Below are 22,326 nucleotides of genomic sequence, written 5' to 3'. Positions count from 1 at the left end.
GTCAACAAGAGCTCCCACTCTGCCATTTTGTCTCTGACATTGCACAGTACTGCGTCCTCCTCTACTTCGAGCAGACTAATGGCGCCGTCTCTCTCGCTGCTCTGTGTCTTGCGTCCCTGCTTCGCCTTTCGCTGGGTGGGGTTCTCTTCGTGTCACCATCTCGTTCGGTCAACTCTTCTATCCGTTTTGTTGGGTCACACCTCACACTGGGTGGGCATTTTCCTTCCACTTTATTTTATTGAAGCGGCCACTCCCCGCTGTGGGCTAGCACTTCCAGTCATGACACTCTCTCTGGTGGCGTAACCTCTGGAGGGTTGTACGGCTCTTCGCGCCCTTTTACGCACCTTCTACGCCCACGATGGATGGGACCTTCTCGTTCTGTGCCACTAAACGCCATTTTAAAGTTCGTGCTTGGTGCCATTTTAGACCGCGTAACAGTCGCCGCCATCCTCCACATAACTGGAGTCTTCCTCACATCAGTCTGTTCCTTCCGGCTGCAAGACTTGATCCTGACAACTACGACAAGTGTAATGTGGCGCGGTGCAGTAATCGTGTGCGAGGTACTCGTCTCTTACACCCTGACACGTTACATGAAGATGGTGGTGCTGGCTGGGTTGACTTGTGTTGTGGGGGCACTACGCCCTTGCATGTCGCATGTTCCTGATGACTTTGGTAGGCAATGACCAGATGTTTAAAGCGCTCCTGTCAGCAGGATTGTGCTCAGTAAACTACATACACTGTCATCTTGGCGTCGTTACACTGATTAATATGATATATTGGTTGATGAAATCTGTCCTGTTGTTCTTTGCTAATCTTTATTTTCATTTTTGAGATTATGAAATTTTAGTGCTTCGGGGCAGGACTGTGGGGAGGGGCTTTATGTGGTGCTCTGATTATATATTTATATGTCTGTCTTCTGACAGGTCACTGTACCCTTCACTTATCTGCCTCCTATTTTAAATACTGCAATTCTGTGGTACAAATCCAGAAATTTGCCTGCAGCAATATGGTACTGCCCCCCATGCATGCGCAGTAGCATATCTCGTTTGCTGAGAGATGCTACTGCGCAAGCGCGGCCGGTGGCGCCATATTGCTGCAGGTAAATTCCCCCCCAGCAAAATGGCGCCTGCGCAGTAGCATCTATCGCTTGCTGATAGATGTCACTGTGCAAGCACCGCCAGCTGTGCCATTTTGTTAGAGGGAAAAAAAAATTTGCCTGCAGCAATATGGTGCCGCCGGCCGCGCTTGCGCAGTAGCATCTCTCAGCAAACGAGATATGCTACTGCGCATGCATGGGGTGCCGGCACCATATTGCTGCAGGCAAATTTCTGGATTTGTACCACAGAATTACACATGCAGAATTTCAAATTGGAGGCGGGTAACTGAAAGCACAGTGACCTGTCAGAAGACAGACATATGAATATATAATCAGAGCACCACATAAAGCCCCTCCCCATAGTCCTGCCCCAAAGCACTAGAATATCATTATTACAAAAATGAAAATAAAGATTAAAAAAGAACCGCAGGACAGATTTCATCAACCAAGGTATCATATTAATCAGTGTAACGGCGCCAACCTGACAGTGTATGTGGTTTACTCAGCACAATCCTGCTGGCAGGTGCGCTTTAAGACTTCAGTGAGGGAGACCATTATTCGAAAATAAACTGTTTACTTAATGATGATAACTTCATAGGGATTATATACAGAAGGTAGCAGGTACACAACTTTATGAATGTGTTTTTTTTTCACTATACAGGGCATCTTCACACACACACACTCTCTGTTCTTTTCTATTTACTCACTTGTTTTTTCCTCACTGTTTCACTCTACTTCACTACAAACCAGCTCAGTACCACAGTCCAGTTCGCAAGAGTCCTATTTTCAACCCGTGGTTCCACGTCTTCTTTCCCCTCAAGGGAACTATGTTGCCAGTATGGCCAGTAATAACTTTTCTGACGCTCTGGAACTCTCGCCCGGGCACTCTCTCTTCGTCTCACGTACTCTGTCCTGTCTTAGCCCGTTACCTCTCGGAGTTATAAACTCTGAGCCGTACTGCTAGGCGTCCTTCCCCCGAACTCATCTCTGATTGACCACTTTATCTTTCGGTCTACCTTTTCTTTTCACTATGATCTCGCTATCCTCTGTCACGGTCTCCTCTCATATTAGGGACACCCAAATGGCATGGCTTTGCTACAGTCTAGACCTTGGTCTATTCCAGACGCACACTGGCCCTAACTTACGTTCTGGCAGGAAACTCTCTCTGTCCCTTTTCCCGACCCCTCCAATTCTAGGCTAGTCCCAATCTTTAACTCTAACTCTCCCAACCGTCAGACAACTTACAATACCAACATCATTAACGTATGTCACAGTTCACATTGCACAATACAACAATACATTTGTTCTTCGAGGGGAAATGTGGGCAGTATGCCCATCTCCTTACAGTATGATCTATTTTGTTATTTGTAGTCAATCCAAGCCATTGGCAACATATTACTACGAGCGTCAGTCAATAAGTAATGCCTCCTATTTTTTATCTCCTTTTAATTGGCAAGAAATTCAAATGCAATTACATAGGTTGAAAACCACAACATTAATGATTAATTTGTCACTTTTCAATATAATCTCCATCCATCTCCACAGTCTTGGTCCACCGTTTAACAAAGGCATGTATTCCAGCATGGTAAAAAGCATTCTTGGGACCCACCGTGCACAAACTTTTCTGTATCCCAGTTGTCCAATAATTCTCATCACACTGCTTTACTGAGGCAGATAATGCCACACAATTCATCTGCAGTCACCCGGCGGTCACCACGAATGATGTCATCGACTCGCTGAATGTTGCTTGGAGTCACTGCGGTTGCTGGCCTGCCACTCCGCATTTTGTCAGCCAACGGTGATGGCCCTTCAGCTGTGTTAAAGCGACGAACCCATCGTCTAACAGTACTGACATCCACTGTTGCATCACCGGACACATTTTTCAGTCTCTCATGAATTCGAATGGGCGTTTCACCTTCTGCATGCAAGAATTCAATCACAGAACATTGTCTAATACGAACATCGATGTCAGCCATTTTGCAAACGGATACAGTCCTGCCACCTTGGTGCAGGAAGTTGCAATTGCTGTGGATTGGAGAAGAAGGTTTGAGGAATTGTGCCAAATTCGAATATTTAACATAACTACCTTATTTAAGGAGAAAAAAAATAGGAGGCATTACTTATTGACTGACCCTCGTATTATTCGTGTAGGTTTGCTTTCCTTAATTTTTGAGGAATTATTTTTACATTTTTTTACTTTGAGTTATGGTTTCTGTCAGCCCCCAAGTAGTATTTGTACTCCTGAGCCTAATCACACCCCAGACTACACACCAGCATTTTAAAGCTGTGTTCACACATTTTGGGGAGGGGGAGGTTCCCCTCTGTCCTGACCAATTTTTTTGCAGAGAAAAGGAAACATGACAGCATTGTGTGAACAAAGCCTAAGTGTGCTGTTTCATTGACACTAAGACTGGTGGCCTGCTGCAGCATCAAACTTGGCTGGGTAAGTATGCAGCCGCTGCCCCATGTCCTGACATGATGGTAATGTGCCACGTTGGGGCTATATGGGCGTCACTAGCAGCCTCGGTGCACGCTGCTCCATCCTGTGTATGTTACGTCCTGACGCTGAAAGCGGGTCTCTGGTCACAGTGTAAGTCTGCATTCACACATTGCAGCTGCAGGTATTTTTTTCTTGTTCCCCACCCTCATCGACAGGTGAGAAAGCATGAGGTGCATTGTGCCCCCCTAACACCGGCCCTGCTTCTCCTGCAGACCTTTACCCCTGGCAGCAGCAGGAGCTCAGCCACAAAAGAGGACTCACCCCTTCATTTCTTATTTTTCTTATTTATTATTATTTTTGCATTCCAAAATCCATGCCTTTTTTTTTCTTCCTCGGCGTAGTTGTCAGATGGCTGGGTCTCTCGATCTTCTGCGGGTTGTGATGTTTGTTTTTGGCATTCACTGTGCTGGTAAAATAATTTGCTATTTTGTTTGTTACAGATTAGGTAATTACAATTAAATGTACTTTCATTACATTATCATTTTCTTTTTTATGACACAGGTGAATAATTTTTAATTGGGGAAAAATGTTTTTTTTTTATGTGCATTTTTCGTTATATTTGCAAACATTAGCGGTGTGTTATGTCTGCCACAACTTGGTTCGATGGCCGGGATCAAAGTCAACATTGATACCAGTCATTAAAGCAGGGTGACGGCTGTGTAAAACAGCCAGCACCCACAAGTGGTGTGATAAAGGCCATACACACATGACATAATCTGTACCGGTCACAGGTCAGAGCTTTATTGGGGTCACAAATCCTTTATTGCCGTCAGCAGCGCATTTTGTAGATAACCATATAAAATTATTCAACAATAGAAATGACTTTTATATCAGTACGAAAAGTGCAGCAGTGGGTTGTATGAGACTGACATCAGAAATATGTTTTAAGTAACTCTTTCCTAATATTAACTAACTATGTAATGTACAAATCTGAAAATCTTTGTATAGATTAATTGACACTTTTTTGACTCCCAACACTAGGACGCATTATATTCTATAGGGCACTTAAAAAATGGAGATTTGTTCTGCTCTGGTCCAGACAGATCTCACCTAGTTAAATGAATGTGTCACTAAAAAAAAATGAAAAAACTGGACAGCACATGGATGGCATCTGGGTGTTGGTTAATTTTCACAGACTGTTGCTAGAACAAGCTTTAGAAACCTCTCTTTAATTTTTTTTTTATGTCATGTGGATGGTAAAAATGGACACATGGATCAAGAACGGCTGCAAAACTGCCCAGCACACTGATAAATGGTCATTTTTCTTGCTAATGTGAAAAAGCATCACTGATCTGTAAGACTGGGTTCAGAAGGCTGCTAAAGTCTAAACACTCAGGCCAGGCACATCCGCAAATTACTGATGTGACTGGTTCTGTTTGCAGCTTCATGTACAGAATGTAGACAGGAGCAGGAACGAAAGCCGACTAGGCCTATGTGGAGATCGCTTGTGTGCACTGGCACATAGACTTTTATTGGTCGGTGTGCTATCCTTTATGCACACAGACTGAATTTGATGCCCAAAACTTGAGGTTTTTAATTTTCAGAAAAGTGCTCCCAAAATAATCGGTTACTATTAAAAAACCAAATACAGATAGCAGTCACCTTCTCCAAGTACAGCGAGGACTTCCCGCTGCTGCTCCCGTCTGTGCTTTGGCTGTAGCAGTTAAGTCACGACTACAACGCGAACCATTGCTGCGGCCAATCTCTGACCTTTGCCAATGTAGACAACAAAAGTCACAGAGTTCAGTGGTTGGATGCAGCGGTGATGTGCGCTGCTGAAGTGATATAACTGCTGCAGCCAAAATACAGAGACAACCAGCAGCGGGGAGGATGAGTACCACCTGTGTGTCTCTTTAACTATAATCCAAGTGTTTGAACAGGGCAGTGGAATCGGAGTCAGTGTGCATTTTGGCAGAGTTGGTATAAAATGGTCCGACACCAACTCCTAAAATATATAATAAATTGGGTACAGTAGTACAATGCAGGATGTGCTGTAAATATTTTCATAAGTATTTAGGAAAGTTATGAAATGTCCTATAAATGTCTGTTCTGTTCCTGATCTAAGGATCTCGGCTTTTAGTTGAGATGAATCTGCTGCACTTTATGTACACGCTCAGTAGTGAGGCCGGGCTGTGGAGTCGGAGTTGGAATCGGGAGTCAGGGGAATTTCGAAGTCGGTGGTTGGGCTTACTGACTCCACATGCCTGTGTTTGAGGACCACTTTTCTAAAAGAGAAGAAGTTGCGTTCCTCTAAAGGAGAATCAATGATAGTTTACATATTAGTGGATGATGATAAAGCGAATTAAACTCATTTGTAAAGGAGAAACCTCTGGAGAGCCACAAGAGGTGCATTTGATAACAGCAAACATTATACTATACATATTTTGATATTTTGTCATTTTTGTTTTGTAGGCCAAGTCCCAAGGCTTTCTAAAGTCAATTTATTCACACTACTAAGCCTGTGGATGGAGGTTTTTCCCTCTTCTAAAGATGTTCAGAACAAAAAGAAGCCTCAGGTATATGATTGTATTATATATATTATATATATATTATTATTATTTGTTATTATAGCGCCATTTCCATGGCGCTTTACATGTAAATGGGTATTCATAATAAAAACAAGTACAATAATCTTAAACAAGTCGCCAACTGGTACAGGAGGAGCGAGGACCCTGCCCGCGAGGGCTCACCGTCTACCAGGGATGGATGAGGATACAGTAGGTGAGGGTAGAGCTGGTCGTGCCGCGGTATGGTGGAGCAGTGGTTACTGCAGGTTGTAGGCTTGTCAGAAGAGGTAGGTCTTCAGGTTCCCTTTGAAGGTTTCCATGGTAGGCGAGAGTCTGACATGTTGGGGTAGAGCATTCCAGAGTAGGGGGGATGCACGGGAGAAATCTTGTATTCGATTGTGGAAAGAGGAGATAATAGGGAAGTAGAGCAGGAGATCTTGTGAGGATCGGAGGTTGCGTGTTGGTACCTTATGTTTTGGACAATAAGACGCATCGGACCATAAGAAGCACCTAGGTTTTAGAGAAGGAAAATAGAAAAAAAAATTAAGCAAAAAAAATGAAAAATGTGGTCATGATGCACTGTTATGGGTGAGGGGGTCTGCTACTGACCCCAATTATGTTAATATCCTCCATCCTGGTATGTGTGGTCCCTCCTTCCTGGTATACATGGCACCCCTTGATCCCCCATTCTGGTATACATGGAACCCCTTGATCCCCCATTCTGGCATGCATGGAACCCCTTGATCCCCCATCCTGGCATTCACGACACCCCTTGATTCCCCCATCCTGGTATACATGGCACCCCGATCCCCCATCCTGGTATGCATGGCACCCCTTGATCCTGGTATGCATGGCACCCCTTGATCCCCCCATCCTGGTATGCATGGCACCCCTTCATCCTGGTATGCATGGCACCCCTTGATCCCCCCCCCCATCCTGGTATGCATGGCACCCCTTGATCCCCCCCCCATCCTGGTATGCATGGCACCCCTTGATCCTGGTATGCATGGCACCTCATCCTTCTTCCTGGAATGCTTGCCACTCCTCCATCCTGGTATGCATGGCACCCTCTGAGCCCCACCACGCTGCCCACAAAAAAAAAAACAAAACAAAAAAAAAATCATACTCACCTCCTCTCTCCTCCAGCGCTGCCTACTCTACTCCCGACACTCTCACTGTGTGAGCTGCACATGGCAGGGCGTGCATGGCGTCCATGCCATGCGCCCTCACACAGTGTAGTGCTGTGCCGGAATAGTCACTGCTCCCCACGCCGGGACTCGTGGGGAGCAGTGACCATTCACTCTCTTCAATAGCCAGCACACTGTAGCTGCAGCGCGGCTCCTACTGCTGCTCTGTGTTCTGTGTGCTCTCTATTAAAAACCATGAATATTCACTACAACCCATGGGAGTGGGTTGTAGCGAATATTTATGGACTTTAATAGTGGGCATACTGACCGCAGAGCAGCAGCAGGAGCCGCGCTTTGGGCACAGTGTGCTGGCTATTAAGGAAATGAATATTCCCTGCTCTCCACGACCATGGGCATGGGGAGCAGGGAATATTCATTTTCTTTAGTAGTGGGCACAGTGTAGGCTGCAGCAGGCGGCTCCTGCCTCCTGTGCCCCACTACTCTGCCGCTACCGCTCCCCCCCAGCCTCCCCACCACCCACAGCCACAACCGAACATAAGTTCGGACTAGAAGACACACCCCCCACACTTTCCTCCAAAATTTTGGAGGAAAAAAGTGCGTCTTATAGTCTGAAAAATATGGTCAGTACCAGGAGACTAGGTCCCAGATGTATGTAGGAGGCAGGTTGTAGATGGCTTTGTATGTCAAGGTTAGGACTGGAACTGGAGTCTCTGGGCAATGGGGAGCCAGTGATGGGACGCTGAGAGGAAAAAAAATTAAAGAGCACAATCTCTATTTTTGTGGTCACTTCATTTCCCATAAAGTAGAGTAAAAAGAGCTCAGAGAGTTGTATGTTACCCAAAATGGTATTCATAACTACAGATTGTACTGCAAAAAGCAATCCCTTGTACTTTATAGATTGAAGAATTTAAAAACATGTAGCAACGCAAACAAACTTTTTACATTTTTTAAAATTAGTAATATATCTTAATTTAGAATCGCCAAAGCCATTCCAACCCATAGGGGCAGTAGGTGTAGTAATAATAATATTAGCAAATAATTCCATTAATTTTATTTCATGGAAAAAAGGTGGAATTGAAGAAAAAATAAATAATGAGATTTTTCTGGTATTCCTTTTGCAACATTCAAGTTGTAGAAAAAAGTGAGACATTAAAGGGGTATTCCCATCTCCAAGATCCTATGCCAATATGTATTAGGTGTAATAATAATAATAATAATAATATTAGCAAATACCTCCAATTAGAAATGTAGTATAGTTCTTCTGATTCGCTATGTTGCTTACCCCATGTGCAGGGCTTTACAGTAGCTTAGGTATCCATGGTTACGACCACTAACAGCTAACTGTCACTATATAAGTGGTTGTAACCATGGATACCTATGTTACTGCTATGCTCTGCACATGAGGTAAGCGACATAGAAAATCAGAAGAACTATGCTACATTTCTGATTGGAGGTATTTGCTAATATTATTACACCTACTACATATTGGCATAGGATCTTGGAGATGGGAATATTCCTTTAATGTCTCACTTTTTTTTTCCTACAATTTGAATATTGTAAAAGGAATACAAGAAAAACCTCAATTTTTTTTTCTTCAATTCCACCTTTTTTCCATGAAATAAAATGAATGGTGTCATTCAAAATTTCAACTCCTCCCATAAAAAACCAAGCCCTCAAATGTCTACGTCGTTGAATAATAAGAAAAAATGATGGTTGTTGGAATGCGAGATTGAAAAAGGAAAAATGCTGCTTCTCCAAGGGGTTAAATAAAAATGAATGTGCAGCAACATCTTTTTTTTTATTTCCGGTGTACTGTGCTCTCTGGATGTATTTCACATGATGAATTTTTCTGAATCTGTTGATTCTTGCAGCACATTAAGAAGACGGGGCTCGTAGTTGTGAGTAGCATGAAGATCATCGGTCTCCACTGCTCCAGCAGCGAGCTTCATGCCGGTCAGATTGCCGTGATAAAGCATGGCGCAAGACTCAAGGACTGTGATCTCTATTTCTCCAGGAAACCTTGCTCTACCTGCTTGAAAATGATTGTAAATGGTGAGCCGCGGTAAATCCTTCTGATGGTTTATCAGAAATATACGCAATATTAATGTATGCATTCTGCTTTTTTTTCCCAGCTGGCGTGAACCGTATCTCATACTGGCCATCAGATCCTGAGATGAGCCTACAGCAAGGAAACTCTTCTCAGACCAGCATTGGAGATGCCAGGCTAGATGCCAAGGCTGTAGAGAGGCTGAAGTCGAACAGCCGTGCTCACGTGTGCGTGCTCCTGCAGCCGTTGGCGTGCTACATGGTGCAGTTTGTGGAAGAGACATCCTTGAAGTGCGACTTCATACAGAAAATTGACAGGATAGAACCTGAATTTGCAAGAAGCATTTTTTATGAGTATCGCCAGGAGCGGGTTAAGGAGTATGAATCACTTTTTTTAATATCCAGTGAAGACACGCACAAGGAAATTCTGAGGTTAATTGGATTGGAAAATCTGTGTGAGGATCCATATTTCATCTGCCTGCGGCAGAACATGAAGGAGCTCGTCCTTATTCTTGCTACTGTTGCAGCCAGTGTTCCCAGCCACTCTGATTTTGGTTTCTACCTCACTAACACGAGAGATGAGAATCAACAGGGACTTACCCAAGAAATTGCTCAGCACTGTACAATACAAGCTCGACTGCTGGCATATCGAACTGGTTAGATGCTCTTTAAATTCACTGATTATAATAGTTATAGGGGTGTCATATATCATCAATCCACAGTATACGTGATAAACATCAGATACCTGGGTACCACACTGCTGGGACCACCCGGACCCTGACAGTCCATTCACTGTCTAGGGGGCAAATGGAAACCGACAAGTACTGCCCTATAGATAGCTGGGGGCCACACTGCTGGGACCACCCGGACCCTGGCAGTCCATTCACTGTCTAGGGGGCAAATGGAAACAGACAAGTACAGACCCATAGACAGCTAGGGCCACACTACTGGGACCACCCGGACCCTGGCAGTCCATTCACTGTCTAGGGGGCAAATGGAAACAGACTAGTACAGACCCATAAATACCTGGGGGCCACACTACTGGGACCACCCGGACCCTGACAGTCCATTCACTGTCTAGGGGGCAAATGGAAACCGACAAGTACTGCCCTATAGATAGCTGGGGGCCTCACTGCTGGGACCACCGGGACCCTGGCAGTCCATTCACTGTCTAGGGGGCAAATGGAAACAGACAAGTACAGACCCATAGACAGCTAGGGCCACACTACTGGGACCACCCGGACCCTGGCAGTCCATTCACTGTCTAGGGGGCAAATGGAAACAGACTAGTACAGACCCATAAATACCTGGGGGCCACACTACTGGGACCACCCGGACCCTGACAGTCCATTCACTGTCTAGGGGGCAAATGGAAACCGACAAGTACTGCCCTATAGATAGCTGGGGGCCTCACTGCTGGGACCACCGGGACCCTGGCAGTCCATTCACTGTCTAGGGGGCAAATGGAAACAGACAAGTACAGACCCATAGACAGCTAGGGCCACACTACTGGGACCACCCGGACCCTGGCAGTCCATTCACTGTCTAGGGGGCAAATGGAAACAGACTAGTACAGCCCTATATATAGCTGGGGACCACACTGCTTGGGACCACCCGGACCCTGGCAGTTATTCACTGTGTAGGGGGCAAATGGAAACAGACAAGTAAAGCCCTACAGATAGCTGGGGGCCACACTTCTGGGACCACCCGGACCCTGGCAGTCAATTCACTGTGTAGGGGCAAATGGAAACAGAAAAGTACAGCCCCATAGACATTAAATTGAGGGGCAGGGCACATGGATGCATGTAAGGAGGAATGGCCAGCACAGGACTCCTATTCGCGGTTTCAGTGGTACTCCCAGTGCTCCCTATTCTCTGGATACATGACAACTGTCCATTATGAAATGACCCCTTTAACTTTGTAGTACACTTAAAGCACCTCTCCAGCGTTTTTTTTATTTCAGTGCTAGATGGTGCCATTAATCTAAGTTCCCTGCCCCTAGTATTATACTCACCAGCCGCCGTCTTCTGCTGTTCCCAGCGTCACTCTGCTCCTGATACGCCATCTTGTGACTGCAACGTCTGACTGACCGGAAGTCAGAGGTAACGGTCACAAGGGTCTTGTTCTGGATCTCATAGACTTACATTGAGTTGTGGCTTCCAGCACACCCAGCAAACACTAGAGCGATCCGGCAGGTCACAGCCTGCAGAAGACCGACCAGAGCGATGCCGATAAAAGATGAAGATGGAGGCTGGTAAGTATGAAACTAGGGGCAAGGGACTTAGATTAGTGGCACCACTCCAATAAAAATAAATGCTGGAGTGGTGCTTTAATGGGGTTTTCAAAGATCATAAAAAATTGTCCAAAGGGAAGAAATGGTAATAAAAGAATCAGTGCTTTTCTTATCTACTGGTTCTTCCTGCTGGTCTTCATTTACTTGGCTGCAGTGGTGACAAACCTCCCACATTTTGTACCTCTGCAATCACCAGCCATGGTAGTTTGTGTCACGGGATCTCTGAGGACTGTGATTGACGGCAGCACTCACGAAGACAGGTGGTTTGTCTGCTGGTGTGGCAGGAGATTTAACTGGTAAATATTGGTTTCTTTGCTTTTTTTTATATCATATTTGCTACCTTTGCACACATCTTTTATGATCTACGAAAACCTCTTTAAACTTGGCATACACATTAGCCCAAGTCTCCCATTACGGATCCTTTATCCCCTATCTAAATAAACATGCATACTCAGAACACGGGAGTCCGGTCCTCCAAGAGGAGAGACACTGTGCTATGGCTGAATAATGCCTCCCCTCCATTACTTTACTATTACTGCCTAATAGCACATACCTATACAGCACGTCTAAGTTATGATTCAGTCTCTCGTAGGGCTCACATACTATGTGGAACCGATTCATCACTGTCGTTGCGCCTTTTTTTTCTGGCGTAAAATGGTTTTAATAGTGACTTTTATGTTTGCTTCTTATTCATTATTTGATTTCTTCTGTTTTATTTTTTATTGGACAATGTGAATGTGGTTTTCCTTTTCCAGATATTTTAGCCTGATTCATCTTTTGCGAAATGTTGCACAATTTTTGCGCAGGACCCTACTGGAGTACAGAATCAGTCTCATTTTTTTTTTTCATATTTGTTTTATTTAATTTTTATCTATATTTGCAATAATTTAAATGATCTTGCCACTTTTTTTGCATCTTTGATTTTGTCCAAAGTTCATCAGTGGTCTTGACGCTATTTAGAAGAATTTGGCTTCGAATGCAGCAACACAGAAAAGTCACTTAAGCAAAACACAAATGCTGATTCAGGGCCTATGAGTCTATGCACATCACGTATCACAAAATCAACAAATCAAAAAGTACTTTTTGTGATTTGTGTTTTTTATTATCTTTAACTAAATTGTATATATAGACACTTGATATTTAAATATTAAGTGACATGAGTGTTAATTTACTCAATTTATTATGTTTGCTTCTTTAGAAGATCACAAAATCGGAGTTGGTGCCGTTATTTGGGCAAAGCGGAAATCTGTAAGTAACTTGCTGATTGGAGTGTAAACTAGATGAAACCTAGGCTCAGAATAACCAACTTAGGCCACAATCAGAATAGTGTCAGAATTTTTTTTTCAGTAAATGAGTATAAATTAAATGCCAAGATCTAAACCTTAAAATAATTGTGAGGCATTTAAAAAAAAAAAATATATAGAACTTGTCCTACAGTCCATGGCAACACACAATGTAATACCTGTTAAATAAAAAGGTCCAAAATGTGGGAATGCTGAGAATAAAAAAAAAAAAAAAAGGACTTCTGGTCTTTAAGACCAAAAGTGGCTGATCCTAAGGGGCTGTTGTCTCATTCACAAAGTCCAATCCAAGAAGATTTATTATATTGCTTTTTAGATTAAGTACAAGTGTCCGCCCAGCAGTAACAGTCAGTACAAGTGCAATACACCTGTTGTCCACAGATATTCAGAAAATTCTAGTAGGGGGCATTTGCATTTTAGTAGCCTGATTAGACGGGCCGACCACACTTCCATGCACGCAGAACAGTCATTAATATGATCGTTCTGTGTGCATAACCTGTAATTGTTCTCGGCACCACTTGCTCTGCTTACAGCGCTGCCAAGAACGATGATTTTTAAACCTATAGTGTCCAGGCCAAATTTTTCAAGTCTGACGTGTCAGTTTATGTGGCAATAACTCTAGAATGTTTTATCATATCCCAGTGATTCTGACATTGTTTTTTCGTGACACATTGTACTTTGTTACTGGTAAATTTAGGTCGATATGTTTTGCTTTTATTTATAAAAAATATTAGACATTTAACTAAAGTTTAAAAAAAATTGGCATTTTCGAACATTGGATGTTTATATTTTAATTCGAAAAGTCATACCACATAAAATAGTTAATAAATAACACTTACCATATGTCTGCATCTGCATAATTTGTAATATGTTCATTTTATTTTTTTGGATATTAGAAGGTTGAAAAAATTTAGCACCAATTTTTCATTTTATTCAGGGAAATTTTACAAAATTGTATTTTTTTTAGGCACCTATACAGTTTTTAAGTCACCTTGGAGGACCCCTATATTGGAACCCCCCCTCCCCCCCAAAAGTGAAACCATTTTAAAAACAGCGCCCCTCAACACATTCCAAACTATTGTCAGGTAGTTTACTAACCCTTCAGTTCCTTTTCAGGAATTAACACTAAGTGGAACGGCAGGAATGAAAAATTTTATTTTTACCACTAACTTCTGAACAGATCACTATAGCCGGCAGACTCTAAGGCCGTTATTTGGCTTTGGATTGCCATTACAATTGTCAGGGCTAAACAATGACTATGTAGTTAAAGAGGGAGCTTCCCTGCTCCGTTATCCATCTAGACGCCATAGTCACTATTGACAGCAGCATATAAGGGGTTAAATGGCCACGGTCGGTGCCAACACTGATCGTGGCTGATACAGCAGGGTGTCTGCCATATAGAGTACAGCTGACAGCTTCTGCATTTTCACCCGTCGGGGGATGCCATTCTCTTGTATCTAAGGTCAGTAAAAAGAAATATTGGTGGTCACTACGCCGTTGAATAAGCCTGAAAACAATTTCTCCCAAAAAATAAGTGTTTATTTGATCATCGGGTGATTGGCATCCTGTTTAGACAGACTGATTATTGGAAAAAGAGCGTTCCTAGCAGCGCTCATTCCTGATAATTGGCCAGTGTAAATGCATCCTTAAACTCAGGTTGTTTTACTACATTTTTGTCTTTCTACATGTATGTGTTCACTGTTACACAAACCAAATGCTGATTATTTAACCCCTTAACGACTGCTGGCATTAAAAATGGAAGCCGTTAAGGGGCCGTCATGAACAAGAGAATAGGGCCGCCCCGCGGCTGAAATTCCCGCGGGGGACAGCTGTACATGACAGCTGACACCCTGTGGTATCAGCCCCAGCCGGTTTTGGAGCCGAACGGGACCAATTAACCCTTAAATACAGCTGTTGCGATGACAACAGTATCTAAGTGGTTAAAGGGGGTTAAAAAAAACCCTATGGCAGAATTGGCCCCATTTATCATAATCTCGGGTGCCAATCGTTGCCATGTACCCTGAGGTCATCTGATGACTCCCTGGGTACAGTGCCTGTGAGACCCTGCCAGCTATAAGCAGGGTCTCGCAGGCACAGTCAGTGACTCACTGACAGGTGTCAGGCACTGCCGTACACGAGTAGTGCCATGCATGAGACCTAACGATCAGATTGAAAGTTATACATGTCTCACAGTGGGACTTTGTGAAAAAAAAGGAATATAAAATGTGTAAAGAAAAAAAAAATGCAAAAATAACAAAAAGCCGTTTCACCAGTAAAAACGCAACGTTTGTGATAAAACAGATAAAACAGAGAAACAAAAAATAGTACACATAATGAGTATCGCTGCGTCCGGAATGACCTGATCTATAAAATTGTCATATTATTTATTTCATGCGGTGAATATTGCAAATAAACACACCAAAAATGTCACTTTTTCATCATACTGACACATAAAAAATTGAATAAAAAGCGATCAAAATGTCATATGTAAAAAAAATAGTATAAATAAAAACGCCAAATCGTCTCACAAAAAAATAAGCCCCAATATGGCTCATTCAGGAAAAAAAGTTAAAAAGTTACAGCGCTTAGAATATGGAAATGCAAAAACTAATTTTTGAAAAATATTGTTTTTGTCTGTAGAAGCAGCAAAGCATAAAAAAACTATAAATCTGGTATCTCTATACTCGTACTGACCCGGAGAATAAATCGGTCTTATCACTTTCACCACATGGTGAACCGCACAAAAATAAAAATAAGAACTATTCTTGTACTGATGTTCATTCTACCCCATCCCCCCAAAAAATGAGAACATGGCTCGGCTCACATTTATGTCGGGGTTTCTGCGTAAATCCCCAAAACTGATATTCGGTCAAACCCCGGACGGAACCACTCGCTTATGTGGCAGATGGAGGCACTTTGGATCGGTCTCTGTTTCGGCGGTGTACCATCATTTTAGGTGTGTCATTTTAGCGCACAAGTGTGGGCGATCACAGATCTGTGCACGTCTAAAAAGATGGGAGACCACCGGAGCAGACGCCAAACGGAGCCCAAAGAGCCTCCATCTGCCTCATTATGGTGGGTTGGGAGTTTCATCTGAATTGCATTTTTGTAGGATTTACACGGAAACCCTGACGTAAGTGCTCAGCACAGAACACAAGAATGTGATCCAACCTTATACTGAAAGTGATCAAAAAATATTATGTACCCCAAAATGTTACCAGTAAAAAACATAATTTATCCCCCATGCAACCAGCCTCCGCTCAGGTCCGTCATCTGTCTCTGGAAATATAGGGGGTTCCTACATTACTGGTAGAACAAAGACTCTGGAAAAGCGTCAGCTCCCGCCCCCTCAAATGAAATCCAGTGAAATCTGCGCTCCCAAATTTAAATGTCTCCTCCTTCTGAGCCCTACTGTGCCTAAACCGCAGTAAGCGGCCACATGTTTGGCATTATTGTAGTGGGGACAAAGCTTTTAACAACATACGGGGTGCGTGTCAACAGAAGCGCAAGCTGGGTACAATATATGGGGGTGCTACACTGCATGGGGGCACAATGTATGGGGGAGCTACAACATATGGGGGCACTACACTGTATGGGGGGGATACAATATATGGGAGCACAATGTATGGGGGCGCTACAATATATGGGGGCGCTACACTATGTATGGGCTCTAAACTGGCATATTTGCAATTCTCCAGAATAAAGCCTGGCGTGGATGTTACAAAATAGTCACTGCAGCCGTAGATGAATTGGCCTAACAGTAATTTTTGATGACATATGGGACATCACCTCTTTCGGGAGAAATTTCCCAATATATTGTGCGGTCCATTTTGACCTATTAACCCTTGTTAACCCATCTTTTGAACTTGTGGTCATACGCAGTGCACCTCTGAAGCCGGGAAGCGTACACCCAGCTTCATAGACGCAGTGACGCTGCCGTAATGAGTGGATTTGGGTGAGCTGGTGATGACGCCGCTACTGCAAATGATGTTATCATGCCCACAGGGGCGTGATAACATGGAAAGAGAACTGACTAGTCTGGGGCAACTAACACCCTATCGACTAGTCAAAGCCCTCTGTAGAATAGGAAACGGGGACAATATAAATGCTTTTTAAAGCATTTATTTAACTGAATTACGTTATACAGGGCTGGTTAGGCAGGGAGTTTAACCATATGTGAATGCTGCCTGGTATTGAGGGGACATGACAGGTTCCCTTTAAGAATGTAAAGATTGAAAATTGGGAATTTTTCTCCCAAATTCTGATATTTTCACAAATAAACGCAAAATATATCGACCTAAATTTACCACTAACATAAAGTACAATATGTCACGAAAAAAACCTCTCAGAATCAGTGGGATCCGTTGAAGCGTTCCAGAGTTATCACATATAATTGCAGACTGCTGAGTTGTGACAGCGGGGTGCAGTGTAATAATTCAGCAGTCTGCAGTCACACAGAGTGACTGCATACATTTGTATCAAGCCCGGACCACCCCTTGGAGGATAATGCCTATAAAACATTGAAGCAGTTGTCAGAGAAAAGGCATAAAAAACAGAGCGAGAGAGAGTGGATTCCTGACATCAATATATCGTTTTCCAAAAACTCTTTCTTTGAGATGTATTTGTTTTTTACCTGTTTTTTCACCTAAGAGTTGATAAAATATCTGTGCCATTAGATTTAATTAGTAACTTGGACATCATCATGTCTCTAAATCATTTGTTAAATTAAAGATGAAATGTACTGCCAAAAATAATGGCCTTAAATGGAATCTGTCACAAGGTTTTTGCTACCCAATCTGAGAGCAGCATGATGTAGGGGCAGAGACCCTGATTCCAGTGATGTTGCTTACTAGGCTGGTTGCTGCAGTTTTGATAAAATCTCTGTTTTTTCTGCTACAGATCTAGCTGTTCTCTGAATGCTAACCCCTGCATAGCCCCGCCCACACTACTGACTGGAAGCTTTCTGTGTACACTGTGCATAGGCAGAAAGCTGCCAATCAGCGGTGGAGGTGGGGTTATACAGAGCTTAAAAATATGGAGGACTACATGGCGGCATGTTTACTAGTCCCCTAGTGATCATCTGTTGATTAAACAGTGCTTTTATTAAAATGACAGCAAGCAGCTCAGTAAGTGACACATCGCTGGAATCAGGGTCTCTGCCCGTACATTATGCTGCTCTCAGATGACGGAGCAAAAACCTGGTGACAGGTGCTATTTAATTCTGGTATAAAATGGATGTGTTTGCCATCTGGACCTGGTAATTTGCTTATTTTAATCTTTTTAAGATGCAATTATGTGAAATAATTCTATGTAGTCTCCTTTTTTAGCAGTCAGGACTTTGATGTTAATATAGACTTTCTATAAAATTCCCTGACTCTTAGTAATCTGGTTTCAGGGCTCATTTGATTGTGATGGGACTGGGACCATGTACTTCGTTGGATGTGGATATAATGCTTTCCCTGTGGGTTCAGAATATGCTGATTTTCCTCACATGGATGACAACCAGAAAGATAGAGAAATCAGGAAATTTCGATATATTATCCATGCAGAACAGAACGCAATAACATTCAGGTAATGTTTTTTCTATTACACACCCCTACATTATCGAACAGTCACTTGGCATTTCATACATCGGACTGCAGCATAAGTCTTTGTTGTATACGGTATATACACCACTTTTTATATAAACAGCTACTGAAATGGGCTGGTACATATATTGGAATATTGAAAACTCTGGTACTGGAGGTGATGACGTCCCATCCATCAGTCACCATACCACTGCAGCTATTCACTGTCCTAAGCCGGTGATTGCTGAGATCAGTGATTGGCTGCAGCGGTCAGGTGACTGTTGGACAGGATGTCATCACTTCAGAAGCTGGCAAGGACCACAAGAGCAGCAGAGAGCTCTAGAAGAATATTCTTTGCCCAATCATAAAGAATCCTGGAAAAATCCTTTCCGGACACAGCAATGTCTATTCCGTCTACAACAGAGTGTGCAGAGGAAGAGTTATGGCCAGAACAGGCGAACACCTCCCAAACTTATAAAGAAATTAACCATTTTAATATCTATCTATGCCAACGGGAGGCTTTTGTCCATTTCTAATACTGGAAACTAATCCGAGATGAAGGGTCCGGCTGTGAATTGCCATTTTATCATATTACTATTGCAGGTGCCAGGAAATCAAACCTGATGAACAAACTATGATCTTTGTGACCAAATGCCCATGTGACGAGTGTGTTCCCCTGATTAAAGGATCTGGCATCAAGCAGATCTATACCGGAGATGTGGACAGTGGTAAAAAGAAGGCTGATATATCCTACATGACATTCTCTGAGCTCCGGGGAGTGGGTAAATATAGTGTAAGGATTCATTAATATGTACGGTTTTAATGTATCTGCTTGGGATTAATACATGTCTCTTATCCAGCCATCTACATGAATGGTGTTCCCTTCTATGGATTATCATTATTTAAAAAATATGCACTTGAAGCACCACTCCAGCATTTTTTCATATTGCACTGCTGGAGTGGTGCTTTAAATGTAAGTCCCCTGCCCCCTGTCCTCATAGTCGCCTGTCGTCCCTTTCCAGCATCGCTCTGGTCCGTCTCCGGTGAAAAGTGACTTGCTTGCCTGGAGCATGTCGGAGGACTTTTCAGTACAAGTCTTTGAGAGCCTCCTTCTGCCCTCGTTGTGGCTCCCATAGACTTGTATTGAGAGCTTGTGACGTAACTTCTGACTTCCGGCCAGTCAGAAGTTACGGGACCGGAGCGGCGTCAGTAAGAGGTGAAACTGCCGGAAGGGGAGTATAAGATTGGGGGCAGGGGGCTTACATTTAAAGCGCCACTCCAGAGCTGAAAACAAAACGCTGGAGTGATGCTTTAAGCCATGTGAATGTCAAACATCTGCATGACAGCGATGTGGCCAGCATATCACTGGTCGAGTGCTATTTGTGAGGGATAACAGAACATCATTAAGATTAGGGTCTCATCCAAGAAAATCAGGCCTATTCTGCTAATCACACTCTGTTCAAACTTTGATCGGAGTGTGATCCGATTTTCTTAGATGTGGGAAATGAAAAAAAAATTCTCCATCTACTCCATTCTGTCAGTCTGTGAAAATCGGACCAATCTCGAATTTTTATACGGAGCCATAGACCTTAATGGCCGAGTGCGATCTGATAATCGGATGTAACTTATGCATGCTGCAATTTTTTTTTTCTTCCCTTGGACTGACTTGGGCTTCGGCAGCCCTTAGGCTGCAGCATTGTGTAGGTAGTACTGTCTCCCTAGCTCAGGGGTCTCAAACACGCGGGCCGCATGCGGCCCCTCCGGCTGCTTCTTGCAGCCCGCAGGCACAGACCCCGTAACGATCGCGGCTCTCTCCAGCCGCCGCCGACATCAGCGCTGTAGCGCAGTGTATTGCCGCGCAGAGACCGGCTCTCTGCACAGCAATACCAGTGTCAGCCGCCGGCCTATCAGAGGCCAGCAGCTGACATCTGCGCATGGCAGTGACGTCATACGCCGCTGCGCTGGGACACAGATGTCAGCTGCTGGCCTCTGATAGGCCGGCGGCTGGCACTGGTATTGCTGTGCAGAGAGCCGGTCTCTGTGCGGCAATACACTGTGCTACAGCGCTGATGTCGGCGGCTGCTGGAAAGAGCCGCGATCGTTACGGGGTCTGTGCCTGCAGGCCACAGGTGCATAAAGGACGCCGAGGGAACGGAGGACTGGTGAGAATCTTTTTTTTTTTTTTTTTTTTCTCTGTCATGTGAAATACAGCACAGGGGGGCACTGTGCGCAGTATGGGGGGACGGGGACCCTGACCGCAGTATGGGGGGACGGGGACCCTGACTGCAGTATGGGGGGAACCTGGATGGGGGACATGTCTGCAAGATAAGGACCAGGATGGGGGACCATGTCTGTAATATGGGGGACCTGGATGGGGGACCATGTCTGCAATATGGGGGACCTGGATGGGTGACCATGTCTGCAAATGGGGCACCATGTCTGTAATATGGGGGACCTGGATGGAAGACCATGTCTGCAATATGGGGGACCATGTCTGCAATATGGGGGACCTGGATGGGGGACCATGTCTGCAATATGGGGGACCATGTCTGCAGTATGGGGGACCTGGATGGGAGACCATGTCTGCAATATGGGGACCATATCTGCTATATGGGGGACCTGGATGGGGGACCATGTCTGCAATATGGGGGACCATGTCTGCAATATGGAGACCATGTCTGCAGTATGGGGGACCTGGATGGGAGACCATGTCTGCAGTATGGGGGACCTGGATGGGAGACCATGTCTGCAGTATGGGGGACCTGGATGGGAGACCATGTCTGCAGTATGGGGGACCTGGATGGGAGACCATGTCTGCAGTATGGGGGACCTGGATGGGAGACCATGTCTGCAGTATGGGGGACCTGGATGGGAGACCATGTCTGCAGTATGGGGGACCTGGATGGGAGACCATGTCTGCAGTATGGGGGACCTGGATGGGAGACCATGTCTGCAGTATGGGGGACCTGGATGGGAGACCATGTCTGCAGTATGGGGGACCTGGAGGGGAGACCATGCCTGCAAGATGAGGACCAGTTCAAAAGGTGTATAGAAAATAAAATGCTATCACTAAAAATGTCATTTTGTCATGCAAATAATGCGGCCCCCCAAATTAAATGTTTTTATGTGTGCGGCCCATATGCCCAGCTGAGTTTGAGACCCCTGCCCTAGCTGGTCCTGTCACACAGTGTCCCCATGTGTTATGAAATCACAGGTGATCCTTCCTCTCAATCTATTTCATTGTGGTGAGGGTACATATATTATTGTATCCTTGCTAACTGTTTGCCCACTATGCGTTTTTCAAGCGTTTTTGCCGCGGAATTTCCCCAGCAAAAACGCTTGGTAACACGTGCCCCATGGTCCCCAATGATAATCCGCATGTGCTGTGCACGTGCTGCGGAAATTTCCGCTGCGGATTATCATTGTGGAAAAATCCGCAGCATGTCCATTAATTTTGCGGAAACGCTGCGTAATTGTCGCCATTGACTTACATTGAATCGCATAATATCCTCATGACTACATGTACTATATATTAAGATATAGTACATATAGTGCTGTACTATATATTAAGATATTAAGCAATTCAATGCGCGGATGGTACCCGTAGTACCTGTAGTTAAAAAAGAATTAAAATAAAAAAAAATTATACTTACCTTCTGATGGCCCCCTGTCTCCTGTACGGTGCGTCCGGTGTCTTCGGCGGCTCGCGGTGGTGTAAAAGGACCTTCCATGACGTCATTTAGTCATGTGACAGGTCACACGACTGCTGATTTCGGCGGTCGCATGACCTGTCACTTGACTAAATGACGTCATGGAAGGACCTTTTACACCACCGTGAGCTGCCGAAGACACCGGATAAGGAGACCGG

General features: G+C 44.2%; 1 protein-coding gene across 2 annotated transcripts in view; it reads left to right on the top strand.

The window, feature by feature from the left end:
• Window positions 1-22,326, top strand: part of CDADC1 (cytidine and dCMP deaminase domain containing 1) — a 39,942-nt gene that overhangs the window by 4,839 nt on the left and 12,777 nt on the right. The window contains exons 2-7 of one of the 2 annotated variants that reach the window (XM_073662717.1): window positions 6,009-6,112; window positions 9,123-9,303; window positions 9,384-9,953; window positions 12,789-12,838; window positions 18,287-18,462; window positions 19,062-19,240. In XM_073662717.1, coding sequence (XP_073518818.1) covers window positions 6,009-6,112; window positions 9,123-9,303; window positions 9,384-9,953; window positions 12,789-12,838; window positions 18,287-18,462; window positions 19,062-19,240 — 1,260 coding nt within the window. Of the gene's footprint in view, window positions 1-6,008; window positions 6,113-9,122; window positions 9,304-9,383; window positions 9,954-12,788; window positions 12,839-18,286; window positions 18,463-19,061; window positions 19,252-22,326 lie in introns of both variants that reach the window. The other variant, XM_073662711.1, reaches the window with a different exon arrangement.

The sequence above is a fragment of the Phyllobates terribilis genome, unplaced genomic scaffold, assembly GCF_046119375.1.
Source record: "Phyllobates terribilis strain yellow unplaced genomic scaffold, ASM4611937v1 Scaffold_2__4_contigs__length_985480577, whole genome shotgun sequence".
NCBI lineage: Eukaryota > Metazoa > Chordata > Amphibia > Anura > Dendrobatidae > Phyllobates > Phyllobates terribilis.
This window is presented reverse-complemented; position numbering and strand designations above follow the sequence as displayed.